The sequence below is a fragment of the Chlamydomonas reinhardtii genome, chromosome 17, assembly GCF_000002595.2.
Source record: "Chlamydomonas reinhardtii strain CC-503 cw92 mt+ chromosome 17, whole genome shotgun sequence".
In the NCBI taxonomy this organism is placed as follows: Eukaryota; Viridiplantae; Chlorophyta; class Chlorophyceae; order Chlamydomonadales; family Chlamydomonadaceae; genus Chlamydomonas; species Chlamydomonas reinhardtii.
In genome coordinates, this window is record NC_057020.1 from 1,191,886 (window position 1) to 1,209,832 (window position 17,947).

A 17,947-nucleotide genomic window follows, 5' to 3' on the forward strand; every position below is an offset into this window, starting at 1 on the left:
GCAGTCAAGTGTGCATGGCCCCGCGTCACGGGAAAGCAGCAGGGCCGATGTATTGACATACTATTTGTAACAGGCCATTACCTCGGATCTGCTGTTCTATAAGCCGGAGAACCCCAAGGAGCACATCGTCAAGTGAGTTCGCTGACCTGCCGGCGCTATTTTGTTGAGCACTGCGCGACTCTGCTCAGGGGGGCGTGGATTGATAGAGGTTTGGGGCCAAGGGGTGCTGCGTTATTAGATACTGGTCGAGCAGCCTGCTGGCGCGTGCCTTCACTCCGCACTCACGGCCACCTCGCACAGGTACCTTGAGAATGTGAAGGTCGCGGGGACAGCACCCCTCATCAACGAGCAGGACTTGGAAACAATGTTTGGCATGTTCGACATTACAAAACGCGGCACGGTCACGGCAGAGCAGGCAAACCGTGCGCTTCAAGTCATCTTGGGGCCAGCAGCGGACCTTGCGGAGGTGGGCGTCAAGCCCGGGAGCAACCTCACAAAGGACCAGTTCGTGAGCTCAATGGCGCACGCACTTAAACGTGCCAGCCCATACCGGCAACAGTAGTCACGGCACCGGTGCCCCCGGGGTAATGAGCTCCCGGAGGGGCTTCACCTAACCAGTCAGGCTCACGCGCTGCGCCGGGGTGGCGCCGTGGCCCAGGCCAATGTACTATCGGGTTTAAGGTTGCGATCACAGACTTCCAAAGCAATCAACCGTGGTCAAGTGTACTAGGTCGGGCACTTCGGCTCGACGTGCCGTGGTCGATCCAAGGCCTGTTGCGGCTGCATAATGTGCGACGGTGCACAGACCGAGAATGCTTTCATACGGCTGCCGGGTGCACTAGCTAGATATGCACGGCTGCGGTCTTGGCAGTGGAGTTGCTTACAGGCCCTCCTTCTCCACGAGCACGAAGAGGTCGGTGCCCTGGATCTTGTCGCGGCCCTTGAGGAAGGGCAGCTCGATGACGCACGCCGCCTCCACCACCACACCGCCGGCCTTCTCTGTGGGGCGGTGAGGGCGAATGGATTCGTGGTGAGCGGCCTTGGGGTGCGTGGCTAAGTTTGCAATGAGTTGAAGTGGTACTGGAGAAGTGCCGGTAGGTGAGGGGTATGATGGCAGGAAGTGGCTGGATTCCATGTAAAGGCAAGGGTAGTGGCATTGCTTGCGTTCATGGCGCAGACCACCATTGAAGATGGAAGAAAGTGCACTGCACCGTGTGTGTAAGGCGCATGTGAGACTTACTGACGAGGTTGATGCCGGCGGCAAGGGTGCCGCCGGTGGCAATCAGGTCATCAACCTGCAATGGGTTCAAACATGAAGGGGCCGGCATTAGTCTATCCATGGCGCGATGCACGATGTGCTACTGCGCCGCAGGGTTTACTGATGCGTTTGAGGTGTTGGGAAGCGGTCATGTACTGGATGACGGAGGCAGTGTGTAACGTCACAATCAATGCGGTGACAAACAATCATCCTCTGAAGCCCCGGACAAACTGATCTACAGCGGATGACAGTCTCACAGCTATCACTGTTTGGTTGCTCATGCTGCCGTCTTCACAAAAAGGCGAGCATCTCATGTCCATCTCCTGACAGCCTGCATAGCATTGCGTCCGCGTGCACTACCAGGCCCGCTTACCAGCACAACGCGTTGCCCGGGCTGGATGGCGCCCACGTGCATCTCAATCTTGTCCGTGCTGTACTCGGTCTTGTACTCCTCGCTGATCTTGTCACCTGCATGAATCCCATGACCAAAGGCGTTAGGATACCTGAAAGCTGCCAACTACAGCTTCTGTTTGCACCTTAAGAGTCACCAAAGTGCGCGCATCAACGACCCTCCACCGGTTACCGCCGGGCACCAGCCCTGGCGGCCAGGCCGCCGCCCCTCATTGCCAACAGGGTCGGCCCGCGGCCCTCGCAGTGCAGCGGTTTAACCGGCCGGGGGTCGCCATATCTCTGCTACACGGATCCCGGTTGGCGGCCGTGCCAAGCTCCCTCACTACATGATCGCATAACATAACCGCACGCCAGCTGACGTACCGGGCAGCTTGCCGGGCTTGCGCAGCGGCACAAAGGCTACCCCAAGCGCAAGAGCCAGAGGAGCGCCAAAGATGAGGCCACGAGCCTCAAAGCCTGCGCGGGCGCGCGGGGGGGGGTGTTGGTGAAAGCACGGTGCAAGCGACGATAACGGCGCCGGCGGGGCGGGGTGCCAGTCTACCTGCCCCACCCCAGCATAGCTTCGGCGTTCCCACGATGCTTGCTTCCATTGCCCTTGCACCTACCCGCCACCACGTCAATCTTCTTGTCCTTGTACTGCTCAGCGAACAGGTCAATGCTGTACTGGAACGCCTGGTGGTTCAGCATGATGGTGGTGACATCCCAGAACAGAATACCCTTGTGGGGAAAGTCAGGAATGCCACGAATGGCATTCTTGATAATCTCCTTCTTGGCCTCAACGTCAGCCATCTTTGCGTTGCTTGTGCTGAAAGGTTGTAAGTTGCGGGCGGCGCGAGACTCAGAGAGACTGAAACAAAATGCGTTTGATTCGACCTTGTGAATAAGAGCGAAAGGAATGTCCTGCTGCTGCTGTGCTGCCCCTTAACCATTGCATGCAAGAAAACTGCCCATCCCGCTGCAAGGAGGGGTCGCGCAAGTGCACCGTGCGGTTGATGCAGCATATCAATAGACTTTTCCAGCCTTGGCAACGGACACGCCGCGACAACAGGAAGCCAAAGAACTGGTCTGTTGAGGTCAGCAGCGCCGGCGCCACCATGCCCTGACATGCCCACACGATTGCAGGGTTCGCCATTTTCGCACATCACGCTAACGACGTCCCCGCGTGACCATACCTTCAACAAGAACTGACAAGGGCGTTCCTAAGCCGCAGCCGCACCGCCGTAACTATGTCAACCGTTCAGTATTTGCGCAGACCTCGACACAGGTCATCCTCTATTTACTGAACCTGAGGGAGCATTGCACCTCTGCCTTGTACACCGGAACAACCAAAGTGAGGCCACGACGCCGGACATACCATCCTTAGTAGAAGGCTCGCGCCACCCACCACTGTACCGTACTTTCCACTGCCCGCTGGACGTGCCACCCACCAGGCCAGCCCGGTGCCCCGCGCTATCCTGTTAGGTTACCTGCCTGGGCAGCAGGCACCTTGACATTTGCAATTACCATTGCCATTGCAGGCCAAGAGGACCCTACAGCCGCGAAAGTCGTTCGGCAGTGGCTACCATCGTTCGGCAGTGGCTACCATCTGCTGCGCGTCTTATCGCACGCAACCGGTGCCTGCATGCCTAGCTCCACTGCTGAAGTTGTGCCCGTACCAGGCATTACGCCTCACTCATTGATCGCTGCAGAGCTTCTGAGACCAGCAGGCCGGAATACTCCTTGCCGTCACGTCCCTCGCGCATGTCCTTTCTCCGTGCAGCTAGCAGCATGTCCAGCTCCAGCTTCTGCCGCCGCTCCAATGCCGCAGTGAGGCCGATACTGAGAACTGTTAGCTCCTCCGTGCGGAGTTCAGTGTTGTAATGGATCTGCTTCATGGCTTTGTCAACGAGGGACTCCTGCACCTCATCTGACAGTGCGCCGCTGGTACTGGATGCGTCCAGTGCTGCGGCGGGCGGCTCCGTCACCGTTGCAGCTGCACCCGGCTCAGCTGTTGTGGACAGCGCTTGTCGTACTAATGTTGTTGCAACTGCTCCACAATGCGGGAGGCCAGCTGCGGGGCGCAGGCAGGATGTGCGAAAAGGGGGTCGGGAAAGCGGCACACGGGACACGGGCGGCGAGCACCACGCGCACCCCCGGAGCATCGCTTCTGCCCCTCTGAGCTTGTGGTGCACACATATCATGATACAGGCCAAAGTTAAACCATCCATGCTGAACAAGGCTCCGCGACTCCATCAAGCGTCGTGCCCACTTACCACTACGCATTGCGCTTAGGGACAAGGCTGCAAGCATTTTTGTTTACGTGATGCTTGTATCAAGTATTATGAGCACTTATTGGACGGGAGCAAGGAATATAAAGCTCCTTTGGCGGTGGACTAGCGATGTGCAAGCGCAAGTACTGCAGTTTACATCAAACAGCAATATAAAGCACATTAATTAAACAGAAGCAGGTCTTGGGGCCTCCTCGCGAAAGCGGTTCCAACGAGCAGTCGCGATGGGCTCAGCCAGCCACTGGAGAGGTTCCGCCCAAGCTTTAGTGCGCTTACGACAATCTCACATGACTTGACTCCTTATTATATATAGAACTGTGACCGCTCCCGCGGACGCCTGGTTGAAACCTGCTGACAGCCAACGCGAGAACGTCTTCTCTCTAATGCCGCACTGTTGCGAATACATACTGTATATCTAGATGATTCAGGCAGTGCAGCTACCAGGATAAAGCGTGGATTGAGCCCGAGCGCGGCGCAGGGCAAAAGAGGGCGAAATGGACGCCTCGCACGCTGCACCCTCGGGGCGGAGTGTCTTCAGTTCGGACGATGATTTGACAAGCTTCTTGGCGGGTGAGGTTCGGTTGACTCGGTCAACGGGGCCGACATTGCCACGCACGTATTTACCGGCCTGGCGGCAAGTTCCCTCACCCGGCTTCACTCACGCCGCGCTTCCTTGAACACATGCAGGCCTACGCGCCAAGTATGCCACTTTATACCCACAGTACCTTGAAGGCGAGCAGCCAGCCGGCGCTGGCGGTGCAGCGGGTAAGTTTAAGGGTCGTGTGATCGGCGTAGTGCCGCGGGCATACTCAAGAGTTGCTTGCGATTGCAGGTTGCCGGGACGGAGAACCGATTAGTACCATGGCCGCAGCCAGTATTGGTGACGCTGCGGACGCCGGCGTCGCTGCGACGGCCGCGGCAGCTGTTGATACAGCGCTAGCCGGCACGTCGCTGTCCTTTGACCACAAGCTGACACAGCTTCGCTCCAGCCTGCAGTCCCTGCAGCAGCTACTGCCGCCGCGTGCCAGCACTACGGCAAACCTGCTGGAGAGCTTCGTGGCTGTGTCCGGCGACGGTCTGGCACAGCGCCTTCATGAGCAGCACCAGCAGGGACAGCAGGTGCAGCAGGACCGGCAGGCGCAGCCAGGCGCATCGGCCACAGCTGCCACCATCACCAGCAGCGTGCGGCCAAGTGCGCAGCCGGAGCCGGCGTCATCCACAGGGTTGGCTAGAGGCTCCACCGGTCCCTATGCACAGACTGCTGCATCCAGCAGTGGGGGTGGGGCCTGCAGCAACGCTGGCGCGGGCGAGCCTGGCCAGTTGGGAGTGGACATAGCCTTCATGGAACTGGCTGCAGGCTACAGCCGCCGCACGCTGCAGCCGCCCTCTAGCGAGAGCTCAGGTGCATCCGTTGGCGGCGCGCCCGGCGTTGATACGGCGTGCGCGTGCGCACTGCTACACCAACCGCCAGAGCCGCCGCCGCAGCCGGCGGAGCCGGCTCCGGCGCACAGCCTGTACCTGCAGCAGGCTAGCCTCGCCGATCCTCAGTCCAGCAGCAGCAGCCCGCAGGCCAGCAGCGAGCCTGACTACCGAGCCGACGCCAATGAGACATGGCACGACGCCTACCATCTGGGCCATAGCTCGTATGATGGTCACGGCGCAGTCCTCGGACACACGGATTCCGAGCTCGAGCTCGAGGGACCAGCAGATCCGGAGCTCTACGGCCTACACCAGGAGCCACGCCGCACTTCAGGGGACGCAGAGGACAGCGCCGCTGAGGAGCACGGCGCGCCAGCCAGTGCCTCCACAGGTGACGCCGTGGAGCTCCAAAGGGCAGAGGCTGCAGCAGGCATGGGCAGTATCACGCGGTCCATGGTCAGCCCTGCCCGCCGCCGCGTGTGGCAGCTGGTGGGGCAGGGAGGGAGCGCGCTCGGTGGCAGCAACGGCAGGATGCCTGAACCCGCACAGCCACTGGACATGCCAGATGCGGAGCACAGCCAGTGGCCACCCCGGCCAGCGTCGGTGCGCCCCGCTGGGTCCCCAGGCCCGCATGGGCTGCGCCTGCTGCATTCTGCAAACCTGCAAAACTGCTCGCACGGCGGCGGCTCATCCGGTGCATCTACTGGCGGCGGCGGCACCGGGCCGGACGCCACACGCGAAAGCAGCGCAGTGTGGGAGAGCGAGGCCACTGGGGCTGAGGATAAGGAGGCCGGCGAGGACCACGGCAGTACGAGCTGCGAGGAGCCGGGGCTTGCCTCGCAGACGGAGTGGTGTGGGTTCGGTGGCTTTGGAAAGCAGTCGCCCAGTCTACTGCGTCAAAACACATTGACACCAGTGTTCGGCTTCGGCCCGCTGCCGACCGGCGACGAGTCTCCGGCGCCGGGCGGATTCGGACAGCCCGATCTGCAGTCAGAGGCGAGGCTGCAGCCCGCGAGCACCGGCATCTCGCCGCACTTGATGGAAGGAGGTGCCGAGTGGCAGCACCAGCACCAGCAGCTACTGCCAAGCAGTGAGCAACGAGGCAGCCTTGCGCCCAGCAATGCTGTGGGCGCAAGTGCTGCAGGCGAGGCGGTCCGGCAGCGGCGTCGCTGGGGCAGCCCGCTTCAAGGCTCTGCCGTCAGCGGGTCCTGGCAGCACATTCACGCAGCTTCTGTAGCTGCTGGTGTAGTGGGCGGTGCCACCTCGTCACTTCACAGGAGCAGCCCCAACGGTGCCGGCGCCAATGCAGGCATGTTCAGTCCCACGGTGGCGACGGCACGGGCTAGCCAGGGTGGATCGCCGTCTCGTCATGTGTTCAGCACAGCAGCGCCTGCCGCCATGCTCGCCATGGCTGGCGCTGACGGCGAGGTCTTGCTTGAGCCGGATGCGCCGGCGGGTGCTCACCCTGCTGCCGGCGGCTTCGCTGCAACGTACCAGCCTTACGGGGAGGAACCTGCAAACGAGCCGTCGCTGGTGTCAGCTGCTGCTGAGTACGAGGGGCTGCTGCAGGAGCAGGGGTTCATGCCCGAGTATGACGGACAGCAACATGAGCTGCAGGACGGCCATGCCTTGCTGGCAGCCGCGACTGAGCCTGAGCCTGAGCACCACAGCGCGGGGTGGGCGGCGGATGGCGACGTTTCGAACGGAGGGGGCTCCAGTGCGTACAGCAGCAGTGGTGGTGTGAGCGGTGACGGGCGGCCCATTGACCCACGACTGCAGCACAGACACGCCTGGCAGGACACTGGTGTGAGCACAACTAGTGCGGCCCGCGGCCCGCGCTCGCTGCGGCTCGTGCCTCCTACGCCGCACACGGGCGTGGCCGTAGGCCAGCCCTATGCCCTGGCAGCCGTCCCTGGGGAGCTGCTGCCCAACCACAACGATGAAGTGCTGTGCGGCTCGCCTACCTCGGACATGGCCGCTACAGCAGGTGCCGCCCAGGTTTCTGAGCCGGGGGCCCGCGGTAGCGGCAGCAATAACAGCAGCAGTGGCCCTGTTCCCAGCTATACCGCGAATCGAGGCGGCGTGGCATTCATCGTCGGAGCCGAGGGTGCAGGCGGCCGGTCGCCCTTGCGCTCCGCAACACCCAGGGCAAGCCCGATGCGCGCTGCACGCGCAGCTCCGCATGCAACGTCGCAGCCTACGCAGCCCTCTGTCAACACCGCAGACGCCCCCGCTGGCCCTCTGGACTGGGACCTCCTCAACCGCCAGCTGCGGGAGGCTGGCTTCGGCGGACTGGCCATGGTCTCCGCTGCTGCCACAGCGGCCGCCATCGCAAACGCTGCCGCAGAGGCCGCCAGCGCGCCCGGCGGCGGTGTGCTCATGGCCCCTGAGCCGGGCTCGCTGCACCGCTGCCTGGGCAGTGTTCTGGAACAGTACGTGCGGCGCAACAAGCTGGTGACGGAGCTGCTGGCTGCGACGGAGCAGTCGGGCCGTGTGGCGGCGCAGCAGGAGGCGGCGCTGCGTGACTTGCAGCGGGAGCTCAATGTCGCCAAGGCCGCGGCGGACAGGGCGCGGCGGGAGCTGGCGGAGCTGGCCTCGCAGCAGCTGCCCAAGGTGTGTTGCCGGCTCTCGTTGCATGAGCGCATAACCTGCGCGGTTGCCGCTGCAGCTGCTTGCCTGTGCTACCGTGTGCTGCGGATGGCGATGCATCCTCCTGCTTGCTGTGCAGACCGAGGCGCGCTACTCCGCTCAGATGGCCAAGCTGCGCTCAGAGGCCGCCAAGATGAAGGAGAGCCTGCGGGATGCAGAGGTGGAGGCAGCAGCCAAGGGCGAAGAGGTGAGAGGCCACGCCCTGAGCTACGCACGCATGCTCGTGTTTGAGTTTGCATCCAAACTTGCAGTGAGCCGCACCTGCTGTGCATACCCCTTGCAGATTCGCTCGCTACGCGCCACCATCACCGGTCTGCAGGCCGCCGCCGGCCACACTGCCGACGTCGAGGCGGCGGGGCTGCGGCAGCGGCTGGCTCAGCTGGAGGCGGTGGTACGCGCCCGCGACAAGGAGCTGGACAAGCTCAGGAGCATCAAGGTGGGCGCTTTGGGTGGCAAGGGCCCGGGTGGTGGCTACCCTGCTGTCTGGTGTTTTGCACGTGCCTCGTTATACATGACAATGGCCTGCTGTACATTAAGAGGTGTTTGTGGCATGTGGGTTTGATATATGGCGCAGGAGGTGACGGTGGTCCAGGCAGAGGACGGCCAAGCCAATGCACTGGACCGGGCCTACGAGGCAGAGACGACCGCCCGGCGGCTGGAGGCGGAGCTGGTGGCAGCACGTACCCGTGTGGGCCAGCTGGAGCAGGTGTGCACGTTAGCCGTGCGAACGAGATCCTTATCTGCCCTGCCATTTCACATGGACAGCGCCGTGGCTACGGAGACCTAGTATAGTGTACGGTATGCTACGGGGTCACGCTGTCGCGGCCCGAACTCCTTACGCACAGGCCAACGCCAAGCGCGACCGTGATGTGGCCACCATGCGTGACGACCTGGCAGCCATCAAAACCTGTGAGGCAGCGGCCAGCCGCGCAGCGGCCGAGCGCGCTGCTGCGGCGGAGGAGGCGGCGCGGCGGTCGGAGGCGGAGGCCGCGGGTCTGCGAGGCAAGGTGAAGGAGCTGGAGGCGCAGCTGCGGGCGGCGCGGCAGGAGCTGGACAAGCGGCGCGCAGACTCCGAGGTGGGTGGTCGCAGGAGGTGTCAAGGACATCAGCAGGCGCAGAGGAATGCAGTGGCCCCGTGCGCCGTACCTGGCAGTACGCATGACCTGACGCGGTGCATGGACGGCGCCCTCTTCCTCTTTTGTTGCATCCTCGTGTCTCTCTGGTTTCTTGCTTGATTTGGTGCAAACACACACTGCCCCCCTTCCCCGATAGGCGCTGCGCTCTGCGGCGTACCAGGAGGTGTACCGGCTGGAGGACGAGGTGCGGGTGATGGGCGCGGACCTGGCGGCGGCGCGCAACCGGGCGGCGCAGCTGGAGCACGTGGTGCGTTCCAAGGAGCGCGACGTGGCACGGACCAAGGACGAGAAGGAGGCGGCCAAGGCGGCGGAGCGGGAGCGCGCACGGGTAAGCTGCTGGCACCGGCCTTCATGACTCGCATCCTTGCACTGGGGCACACGCTCTTGCATGCGCTCACACGTGCTTCTGTCGAGGAAGATACTGGCCAGGGGCGCAGTACGTACGTGGCTACCGTATGTAAGTGGCGGGTTCCTACCGCACTGTGGGTGTCGTGTTTGTTGGCCTGGGCTGCAGGTGGCTGAGGACGTGTCCATCAAGCTGGAGGCGGAGCTGCAGGCGGTCAAGGTGCGGCTGGCGCAGGCGGAGGGCGGCCTGCGCACCAGCGAGCGCGAGGCGGCGCGGCTGGCGGAGCTGCTGCGGCAGACGCAGGGCGCCGAGGTGGAGGCCTGGCTCAAGCAGGCCAAGTCTGAGGAGGGTGAGCGAGTGGGCCACTGCGGGCGCGCGTTACGGTAGTGTACCTCATTATTGCGGCCGCCGAACTCCTGCTGCGAGGACGCTAGGCCTTGCATGCAACCTGCACACCCTGGTGATGACATGACCACCTTTCGCCCACCACTCTTGCCCGCCAGGCTCCAAGAAGCTGGAGTCGGACTTCATGTCTCTGCGGCTGCGGGTGCTGCAGCTGGAGGCGGCGCTCAAGGGCCGCGACAAGGAGGTGGATAAGCTTGGCCGCGGTGTGGAGGCGATAAAGGCGGAGGCCCACGAGGTGAGTCGGGGGCTGTAGGCCGCATTAGAGGTCGGTCGAGAGCGCGGTAGAAGACACGGGAAGGATGGCTGGAGGTGGCCCTTGCTGAGCGGTGGTGTATGTTTGTTCCCTGCGTGGCTGTCGTTGCGCAGCTGGCGTCCAAGCTGGCTAAATCTGAGGAGGCGGCGCGCAAGGCCGAGGGCGAGCTGTCCGCCGCGCGCGGCAAGGTGCTCACGCTGGAGGGCCACGTCAGGTGCGGCCCTGGGGGCAGGGCGGGGTCAGGAAGCTCTCCTGGCGTTGCCGTACATGAAAGCCGCCCTTCCAGCCCCTTCCGCTGCCTGAGCCCGCCTCGTTTACACCCTGGCCACACGATGCAGGGTCAAGGAGCGCGAACAGGAGCGGCTGGTGCGGCTGGTGGAGGGGCTGAAGGCTGGCGAGGCGGAGGTGGCCAGCCGCCAGGGCGCCCTGGAGGAGGCGGCGCGGCGGCTGGAGGCGGCGCTGATGGCGGCCCGCGGCCGCGTGTCGGGCCTGGAGGGGGTGGTGCGGGCGCGCGACGCGGCGGTGGAGCGACTCAACCGGCAGCTGGAGGCTGCGAAGACCTCCGACTTCGAGCGCACGGCGCAGGTGCGGCGTGAACAAGAGAGTTGGTGGACACGGATTCAGCAATGCATGGATGGAGCAGCGGTTTGAATAGCCGGGCTGGGGAGTATGCGTATGGTCGCTGACTAGACGGGCACGTGGTAATGCCGGTACGGTAATTGCAGGTGTCCAAGATGGAGGAGGTAGCTCGACAGCAAGAGGCTGAGTCGGCGGCGGTGCGGCAGCGGGTGGTGCAGCTGGAGGGGCTGCTGCGGACCAAGGAGCGCGATCTGGAGCGCAGCAACAGGTCAGTTGTGACTCTCATGCACTCTAGCTAGGCCTATATGACCTGTGCTCACTTGCAGACAGGGCCAGTCTGTACGTTCTGGTGCTGAGCCCCTGATACAGTACAGGCGGTGCGGTACATTTAACGGTGCGTTGTGCTCAAAACTGCAGGCAAGCGGAGGCTGCGCGCGCCGCCGAGGGTGACATGGAGAGGCGGCTGGCGGACGCGGGTGTCGCGGCGGCCAAGCTGGAAGTGGAGGTGGCGGCGGGCCGCACGCGCGCCGCGCAGCTGGGCGAGGAGCTGCGGGCGCGGGAGCGGGAGCTGGCGGCTCTGACCCGCAGCCTGGAGGCGCAGCGCTCGGCGGAGCACAGCGCCAACGTGGCCGTGGGCAAGACCGAGGAGGCGGCCAAGCGGCTGGACAGCGAGGCGAGCGAGGTAGGCTGCAGGCCGGCTGTGGCCCGCTCAGGATTGGGCTACGCTATGGGTACGGTATGCCGTAGACAGCACAAGGGATGATTGGAGAGGAGACGTAAATGAGGCCGCCGATTGCTCCTGCCATGTGGCTCTATCCGCAGCTGCGCCAGCGGCTCGTGCAGGCAGAAGGCCTGCTACGTGTGCGGGAGCGTGAGGCGGAGCGGGTCGCTCGAGTACTTGAGGCAGCGCAAGCGGCGGCAGCGGACGCAGCTTTCAAGCAGAGCGAGGCCGAGGCGGCGAGCCGACGCCTGGAGGCGGAGGCCGCCGGGCTGCGGCAGCGCCTGGCGCAGACGGAGGGCGCGGTGCGGTCGCGCGAGCGCGATGTGGACCGCGCAGAAAAGCTGGTGGAGCAGGTGCGTCGTGACGTGGAATACGGTGACAGCGTATCAGCAGCCGAGCCTTCGTTCCTACCTTCCTGTTTGCTGACACTCACGGTGTGCACTGTAATGCAGGCCAAATGCGCTGAGGCGGAGGCGGACACGCGCCGCCGCGCCGCCGAGGCGTCTGTGTCGGCTGTGGACGGCGAGATGTCCTCCCTGCGCAGCCGCATTGGGCAGCTGGAGGCGGCGGCGCGGGGCCACACCAAGGAGGTGGAGCGGCTGATGCGCGTGGTGGATCAGAGCAAGACCGCCGAGGTGAGGAACCCAAGGTTGAGTGCGGGTCGAACTCTTAGCGCGTGTAGCCACTTTCTCGTGCCGGTATGCTCATGGAATGCAAATAGATGACTGAGGAAGTGTGACCGTCCATGCAATGAAACAATGCCCACCCCACAGATCGCAGCCACGGCGCGTGCGCAGCGCTCTGAGACGGCGGCCAAGCAAGTGGCTGCGGAGCTGGTATCTGCGCGCGGGCGGCTCAGCAAGCTGGAGGCTAGCCTAGCCGCGCGTGGCGCCGAGTCCGTGCGGCTGCAAAAGCTGTTGGTGGCCGCGGAGGCTGCGGCATCGGCGCAGGTGCGACTGACGCTGCTAGCAGCGCCCGCCGGAAGGCGTGCTTGTTGGACTGACACACAACGACGCAACATTGTAGTCCAATCCCGTTAACTCATCCGCATGTGTGGCCCCTTGCAGGAGGCTCGCGCCGAGGAGTTCATGCGCCGAGTGGAGTCGGACATGGCAGCCATGAGGCAGCGGGCTCTTCAGCTGGCTGGGCTGCTCAAGGGCCGGGACCGGCAGTTGACCACCCTGCGTGGCGGCAGCGAGGCGGCGCAGGCGGAGCAGGAGAAGGTCCACGACCGGCTGCGCCAGGCAAGTACAGGCCTACACCACTTTTGCAACATCAGCATGCGCGGCTTGACTGTGTAGCCCTCCCAGCGGTTCTAGTCTAGCTCTGTGTGCGTAAGCCAACTCAGTTGAGATGTTATGTCTTTATCCCTGCAGTGCGAGGATGTCATCCGCAAGCTGGAGGCGGAGCTGGTGTCGGAGCGGCAGCAGGTGGCACAGACGGCAGGGCAGCTGCGCGGGCGCGACAAGCAGATCACGACGCTGCGCAACGGTCTGGAAGCGCTGCAGGGCGACCAGGAGAAGGCCACAGCACAGCTGCGCAAAGTGAGTGTGATACAACACGGGGCAGGTCTTGTCCCGTCCTGTCCTGTCCTGTCCTTGGTGCTGCTGCTGTGCCGAAGGTAGCACTTAATGTTTACCGTCACCTAGAGTGCTGCGCTGCTCCACGCTGCAGTGTGAGGAGGCTCTTCGCAAGCTGGACTCTGACCTGTCGGCTGAGCGTCAGCGCGCCGCGCAGCTGGATGGGCAGGTCAAGGTGAGTCCGGTTCATATGCTGAAAGTCACAGCGTCCAGCGCCGTAACAGCGACTGTGCAATGCAGCCAACAAGATCGTTCAGTTTACTACAATACTTATTCTTGTGTTTTGGGTTGCGTTTGGTTACGCCGCCAGGCCCGTGACAAGGAGCTGGAGCGTCTGACGCGGCAGCTGGATGCGGGACGCGACCACAGCAGCAGCGCCGCAGTGGTGGCGGGCAAGGAGGCGGCGGGGCTCAAGGAGGCAGCGGCCAAGGCGGAGGCAGCGCTGGCCACCGCGCGCGCGCGCATCACGGAGCTGGAGGTAAACATATGTTAGTAGTGAGATTGTGCGGGGTGCTGGGGCCTTCAGGTTTAGATACGGTAGTCTGAGGCGTGTAGTCGGCGTGTGTTTGCCCAACAACAAAGTGACTAGGCGTATGCACCGCATACAGTACTGAAAGACACGCCACCTCCCCTCCCAACCCTCTGATTGTGTGACACGCCCGCGACTACCCCGCAGTCGGAGATGGTGTCAAAGGAGCGCCAGCTGGACGGGCTGCAGCGGCTGGCAGGCTACAGCCGCGCTGGGGATGCCGAGGCAGCGGCGCTGGCGGCTGAGCGGGCGGGCCGGGCAGAGGAGGCGGCCAAGCGGCTGGATGTGGAGCTGGCGGGTGTGCGGCAGAAGTACTCACAGGTAAGGGCATGAGGATGGAGAATATCTGTGCCAACAACAATAAGGCAACGCGACGGCTCATGTTCTGCACAACTCCAATTACTCATCATGGCCACGTTCCTGGCGGCCACGTGTGTGCACGTATGTGCTCTGCAGCTGGAGCACATGTACCGCTCCCGCGAGGCCGTCATCGACAAGCTCAAGGCCTCACTCGCCGACAAGGTGGGACCGCGGCCTGCTCGCCGGGTGTACATGCGAGCTACAGCACCCCAAGCTCTATTTAAGCGCTCGCTTCTGCCCCAACTTGCCCTCTGGTCCCTGACAGGTTGCCCGCGAGGAGCGGCGTCTTGCCCGCGACAAGGCCGCCTACACCCGCATCCGCGCAGCCTACCTCCAGACCATGGCACACAGCAGCACTGCGGGCGGCGCCGGCGGTACGCCCAGTGGCAAGGCGGCGGGCGCCATGGCGGCGGCGGCACGAGAGCTGCGGCCGGTGGAAATCGTGGGGCTGTATGAGAGCCGCCGGGAGGCACTGGAGGAGGAGCTGTCCGTGTGCCGCGCAGAGGTGCGAATTGACAGATACTTGGTTGATACTAAATCGCATAGGATACGGTTGCAGCACGTGGCAGCCGGTCAGAAGCTGACCACTGGTTGTTGCGCTTTGCTGGCCCATGCCTCCCTCACACTTGTTGCTTGCGTTGCACTACCGTGTCACGCAGGTTCGCAGCCTGGCCGAGCAGCTGCGTGACGCCCAGAACCTGATCACCATGAAGGAGCGCTCGGGCGCCTGGCGCACACCGCAGGAGCTGACAGACATGCAGGTGCGCAGCTGTAGTCAGGAGCAGGCAACGTGGAACGTTGACATCCAAACGCACCACGCACCCCCACCTCGTCCAGCCACTGGTGTCTTGGTGGCCATTTGCGCTGTTTCCTGTCTTGCCCCCCCCCCCATGTCGTCCCTCCCTGACTTCTGCTCAATCCCATGTGCGCGTGCCTCCGGCGCAGGCCCGTGTCATCATGTTGGAGCGGCGCTGCGCCGACCTGCAGCGTGAGGTGGAGCGCGGCCGGGCGGAGGCGGCGGAGGCCGGCCGCGCGGCGGAGCGGCGGCTGGCGGAGGCGGAGCGGCGTGCGGCGGCGCTCAAGGAAGACAACGAGGCGCTGGTGCACGAGCTGGACGGCCGACCCACGCTGCAGGAGAACAGGTGAGTTGGGCCTCGGGAATGGGGAGCTCTTTGGAGGACCAGGAAGAGGCTGGCACATGACAAGGTATGGCGCTGCGGCGCCGGCAGCCCCTGCATCCGGTAGGGCCTTCACATGCCTGGACAGATTGCGCATGTTGCTGAATATGATTTTTACAGGGCGTTGAAGCGCGAGCTAGAAATCCTGGAAAAGCGGGTGCTGCAGATGAAGGGCAGCGCGGCGGCAAGCGGTGCAGGCGCGGTGGCGGAGGGTGGCGAGACGGCGCTGGGGCTGGCGGTCGCAAGCAAGGGCCGCGGTGAGCTCACGCGCAGGCGTCCTATCCGCACATATACAGCTTCTGCACCTGGGACCCGCCATTGTCTGTCAGTCAAACAATGCCTGAATTGGCCAGTGACCTCGTGTAATGCTTTGCGCATGCAGCCGGCGGGCCGCTGATGACCACGGCCCAGCGCATGGCCCGTGACAAGTCCCTGCACCGACTGGGTCTGCGGGGCCTGGAGGACTGGCCCAAGGACGTGCTGGTGGACTTGGTGCAGGTGAGAGGCGCGCGAGGGGGTCGGCGAGGTTGTGCACACACCACATCCGGATGGCGATCCGGACGGTGTCCTACATGCATGGACCGGGCATGTGGGCACCTTAACATCGTACTTGTACTCGCCCACGCCGCCGCAGGACGTTTGCATAGAGCTCGACCTGTCGGACGCCACCACGTTGCCGGCCGCCGTGCGCAAGACGCTGCGTGTGGTGGACGCCGCGCCACGCATGGAGGGCTTCATCGCGGCGGTGTGCGAGGCGGTGTACAAGCGCGGTGCCGCCTTCGTGCCGCCCCACATCGACGGCACCACCGACCCGAACCGGGTGAGAGCTTTGCATTTCCGTACATTGCCGTTACCGTATCAGACGGGGATCACCCCGCATGTAAATGCTTAGTAATTTAAAAGGCCGCACTACCCAGCACCTGTGCCGTGTGGCCGCGTGCTATGTGACCGCACCGCCAATGGCACCCAGTCACAGGAGCTGCCAGGAAACCCCACCCCAAAGCGTGGCCCCAAGCCCAAATTGGACCAGTCATGTTTGCCTGGCATGCACACACTGTACAGGCGCCATTGCACGCGCAAAGCACTTGAATGGCTGCGGGCTGCTGTCAAATTCCCTATTGGGTGTGCGGGGTAATAGGCCAAACGTACGGTATGCTGCTGTCCGTTTCAAGGCAATCATCACGCATCCGGCGCCATTTTCTGCCGCTTCCCACTGTGTCGCCCGTCCATCTTGAATTCTCGGAGCCCCCTCGCCTGCCACGCGCCATATGCCTCCAGGTCCTGGAGGTGCTGGCGGTGTGGCTGGGGCTGCTGCAGGAGGGATCGCAGCTGCGCGGCGTGATGCGCTCCGTCAGCGAGGCGCTGGCGTCGCGGGCAGAGGGCATGGCCACGTGAGCGCGCAGGACATAGCCCTGCCCTGCTTCTGGGTTGGCCGAATGCGCGTCATATCATCCGCTATAGAGATGACTGCTGCGTCTGCCAGCCAACACGATTGTCTGACACCCATTCCTATACTCTGCGTCCCGTCGCGTTCTCTGCCGCTCCCTTTCCCCCAGCCCCATCCACGGCCCTGGCGACGTGCTGCTGAGCATCCGCCAGCTGGTGGAGGCGGAGGCGGTGGCGCTCACCGCGCGCGAGTCGCTGGCGGCCGCCTCGCATCACATGGCCCAGCAGCCCGAGGCGCTGCTGTCGCGCCTGGTACACCACTTCATGCGCCTGTTCGACTGCCCCAGCCTGGAGGGCGTGGTGCCCTGCGTCAACCGCCTGTACGTCAGCCTGAACGAGCTGCGCAACTTTGCGCGCTCGCTGGCGGCGACGCTCGGCCTGCCGGCAGATGCAGGTTTGTGGTGCTTGGTGGGACCTGGTTGGGAGTTGGCTAGCATGTCGTGCGTGTGGCTTGCTTGCTGGGTGCTCGGGCTCTGCGGCTGGCGCGAGTGCTTGGGCAACGTCTTGACCGGCGTTGATCTGGCATCATGCAGGCGCATCCGCCTGCATGGGGCGAGTCCGCGAGCTGCTGGATGCGGCAGCCGGGCGCGGGGAGGGCGGCGCAGGGCAGCAGCAGCGCAGCAGCGCTGACGGCGGCGGCGATCGGCTGCTGCCAGACTACATCAAGGGCAACCATGCGTCCGCCGCCAGCCCGGCGGCAAGCGCCGGGCAGCCGCCTGCGGGCGCTGCTGCAGCGGCCGTGGGCGTAGAGGTGTCTGCGGCGCTGGAGCGACTCATGGCTGTCTTCACGGTGCGGACTGCGGGGGCAGCTGCAGACGCGGCGGAGCGCGCGGTGGGGCGACTGCGGCGCCTGGATGAGGTGCTGCCGCGCTACCAGCGCCTCACCTCGCAACTATTTGAGGCGCTGCGCTGCACAAGCCTGGAGGAGGTCATGCCGGCGGTGCGGAGCTTGCTGGCGGCGGCACAGCAGGCGCTGTACTGACTTGGGTCATGAAAGGTGGTCGGCCGCTGGCCCTGCCCAATAACCGCAACTAGACCGCTACCTGTGCGGCTAGTCCCCCCTCACACCTCACACCCTCTAAACATCTACACCGGCCTCACACACCCGTGCTAGATACCTACACCTCCCTGCCGGTTTCCGCCCACGTGTTGGCTTGTTAGCACAGCTACCTACATATGCCGTAGCAAGTGTGATCGGCTGGTAGCTGTGCTCAGGGGCTAAGTTGAGGTTGCAGTGGAAGATACCGTATCCCTACCCAACAATGCCCTGTAAGTAATGGTCCTCGCGCTGGTACCGTAGATGCCTACGGCCGCGCCTACGGTTCGTGGCGACGACGGCCACACGCATGTATGTAGCACATGCACCTTGGCGACCGTCGGTTTGAGACGCAGTAAGAGCCGAACCAATGA

The 17,947-nt window shown here is 63.9% G+C and overlaps 3 protein-coding genes across 3 annotated transcripts; 1 reads left to right on the forward strand and 2 right to left on the reverse strand.

Moving 5' to 3' along the window:
• Window positions 1–227: 227 nt before the first annotated feature.
• CHLRE_17g704850v5 (adenine phosphoribosyltransferase) lies at window positions 228–2,548 on the reverse strand. Its single transcript, XM_001691520.2, has 5 exons — window positions 2,275–2,548; window positions 2,033–2,125; window positions 1,632–1,726; window positions 1,241–1,295; window positions 228–999 (listed from the first exon to the last, which is right to left on the reverse strand). The coding sequence occupies exons 1-5, from the start codon at window positions 2,456–2,458 to the stop codon at window positions 881–883; spliced, it is 546 nt and encodes a 181-aa protein (XP_001691572.1). The 5' UTR covers window positions 2,459–2,548; the 3' UTR covers window positions 228–880.
• A 97-nt stretch (window positions 2,549–2,645) lies between these two features.
• Window positions 2,646–4,075, reverse strand: CHLRE_17g704901v5 (uncharacterized protein). Its single transcript, XM_001691519.2, has 2 exons — window positions 3,922–4,075; window positions 2,646–3,719 (listed from the first exon to the last, which is right to left on the reverse strand). Exons 1-2 carry the CDS (start codon window positions 3,956–3,958, stop codon window positions 3,331–3,333), a joined length of 426 nt encoding a protein of 141 aa, XP_001691571.1. The 5' UTR covers window positions 3,959–4,075; the 3' UTR covers window positions 2,646–3,330.
• Window positions 4,076–4,253: 178 nt separating this feature from the next.
• Window positions 4,254–17,945, forward strand: CHLRE_17g704950v5 (uncharacterized protein). The gene is made up of 32 exons (XM_043071977.1): window positions 4,254–4,506; window positions 4,624–4,701; window positions 4,769–7,968; window positions 8,084–8,191; window positions 8,288–8,440; window positions 8,579–8,710; window positions 8,850–9,080; window positions 9,277–9,468; window positions 9,655–9,835; window positions 9,990–10,126; window positions 10,258–10,358; window positions 10,483–10,729; window positions 10,870–10,991; window positions 11,141–11,405; window positions 11,546–11,797; window positions 11,897–12,079; window positions 12,218–12,394; window positions 12,512–12,688; window positions 12,821–12,988; window positions 13,119–13,199; window positions 13,335–13,502; window positions 13,701–13,874; window positions 14,010–14,075; window positions 14,179–14,418; window positions 14,573–14,674; window positions 14,859–15,055; window positions 15,212–15,348; window positions 15,474–15,589; window positions 15,726–15,911; window positions 16,370–16,482; window positions 16,648–16,931; window positions 17,071–17,945. The coding sequence occupies exons 3-32, from the start codon at window positions 4,798–4,800 to the stop codon at window positions 17,517–17,519; spliced, it is 8,310 nt and encodes a 2,769-aa protein (XP_042914436.1). The 5' UTR covers window positions 4,254–4,506; window positions 4,624–4,701; window positions 4,769–4,797; the 3' UTR covers window positions 17,520–17,945.
• The last annotated feature ends 2 nt before the right edge of the window (window positions 17,946–17,947 follow it).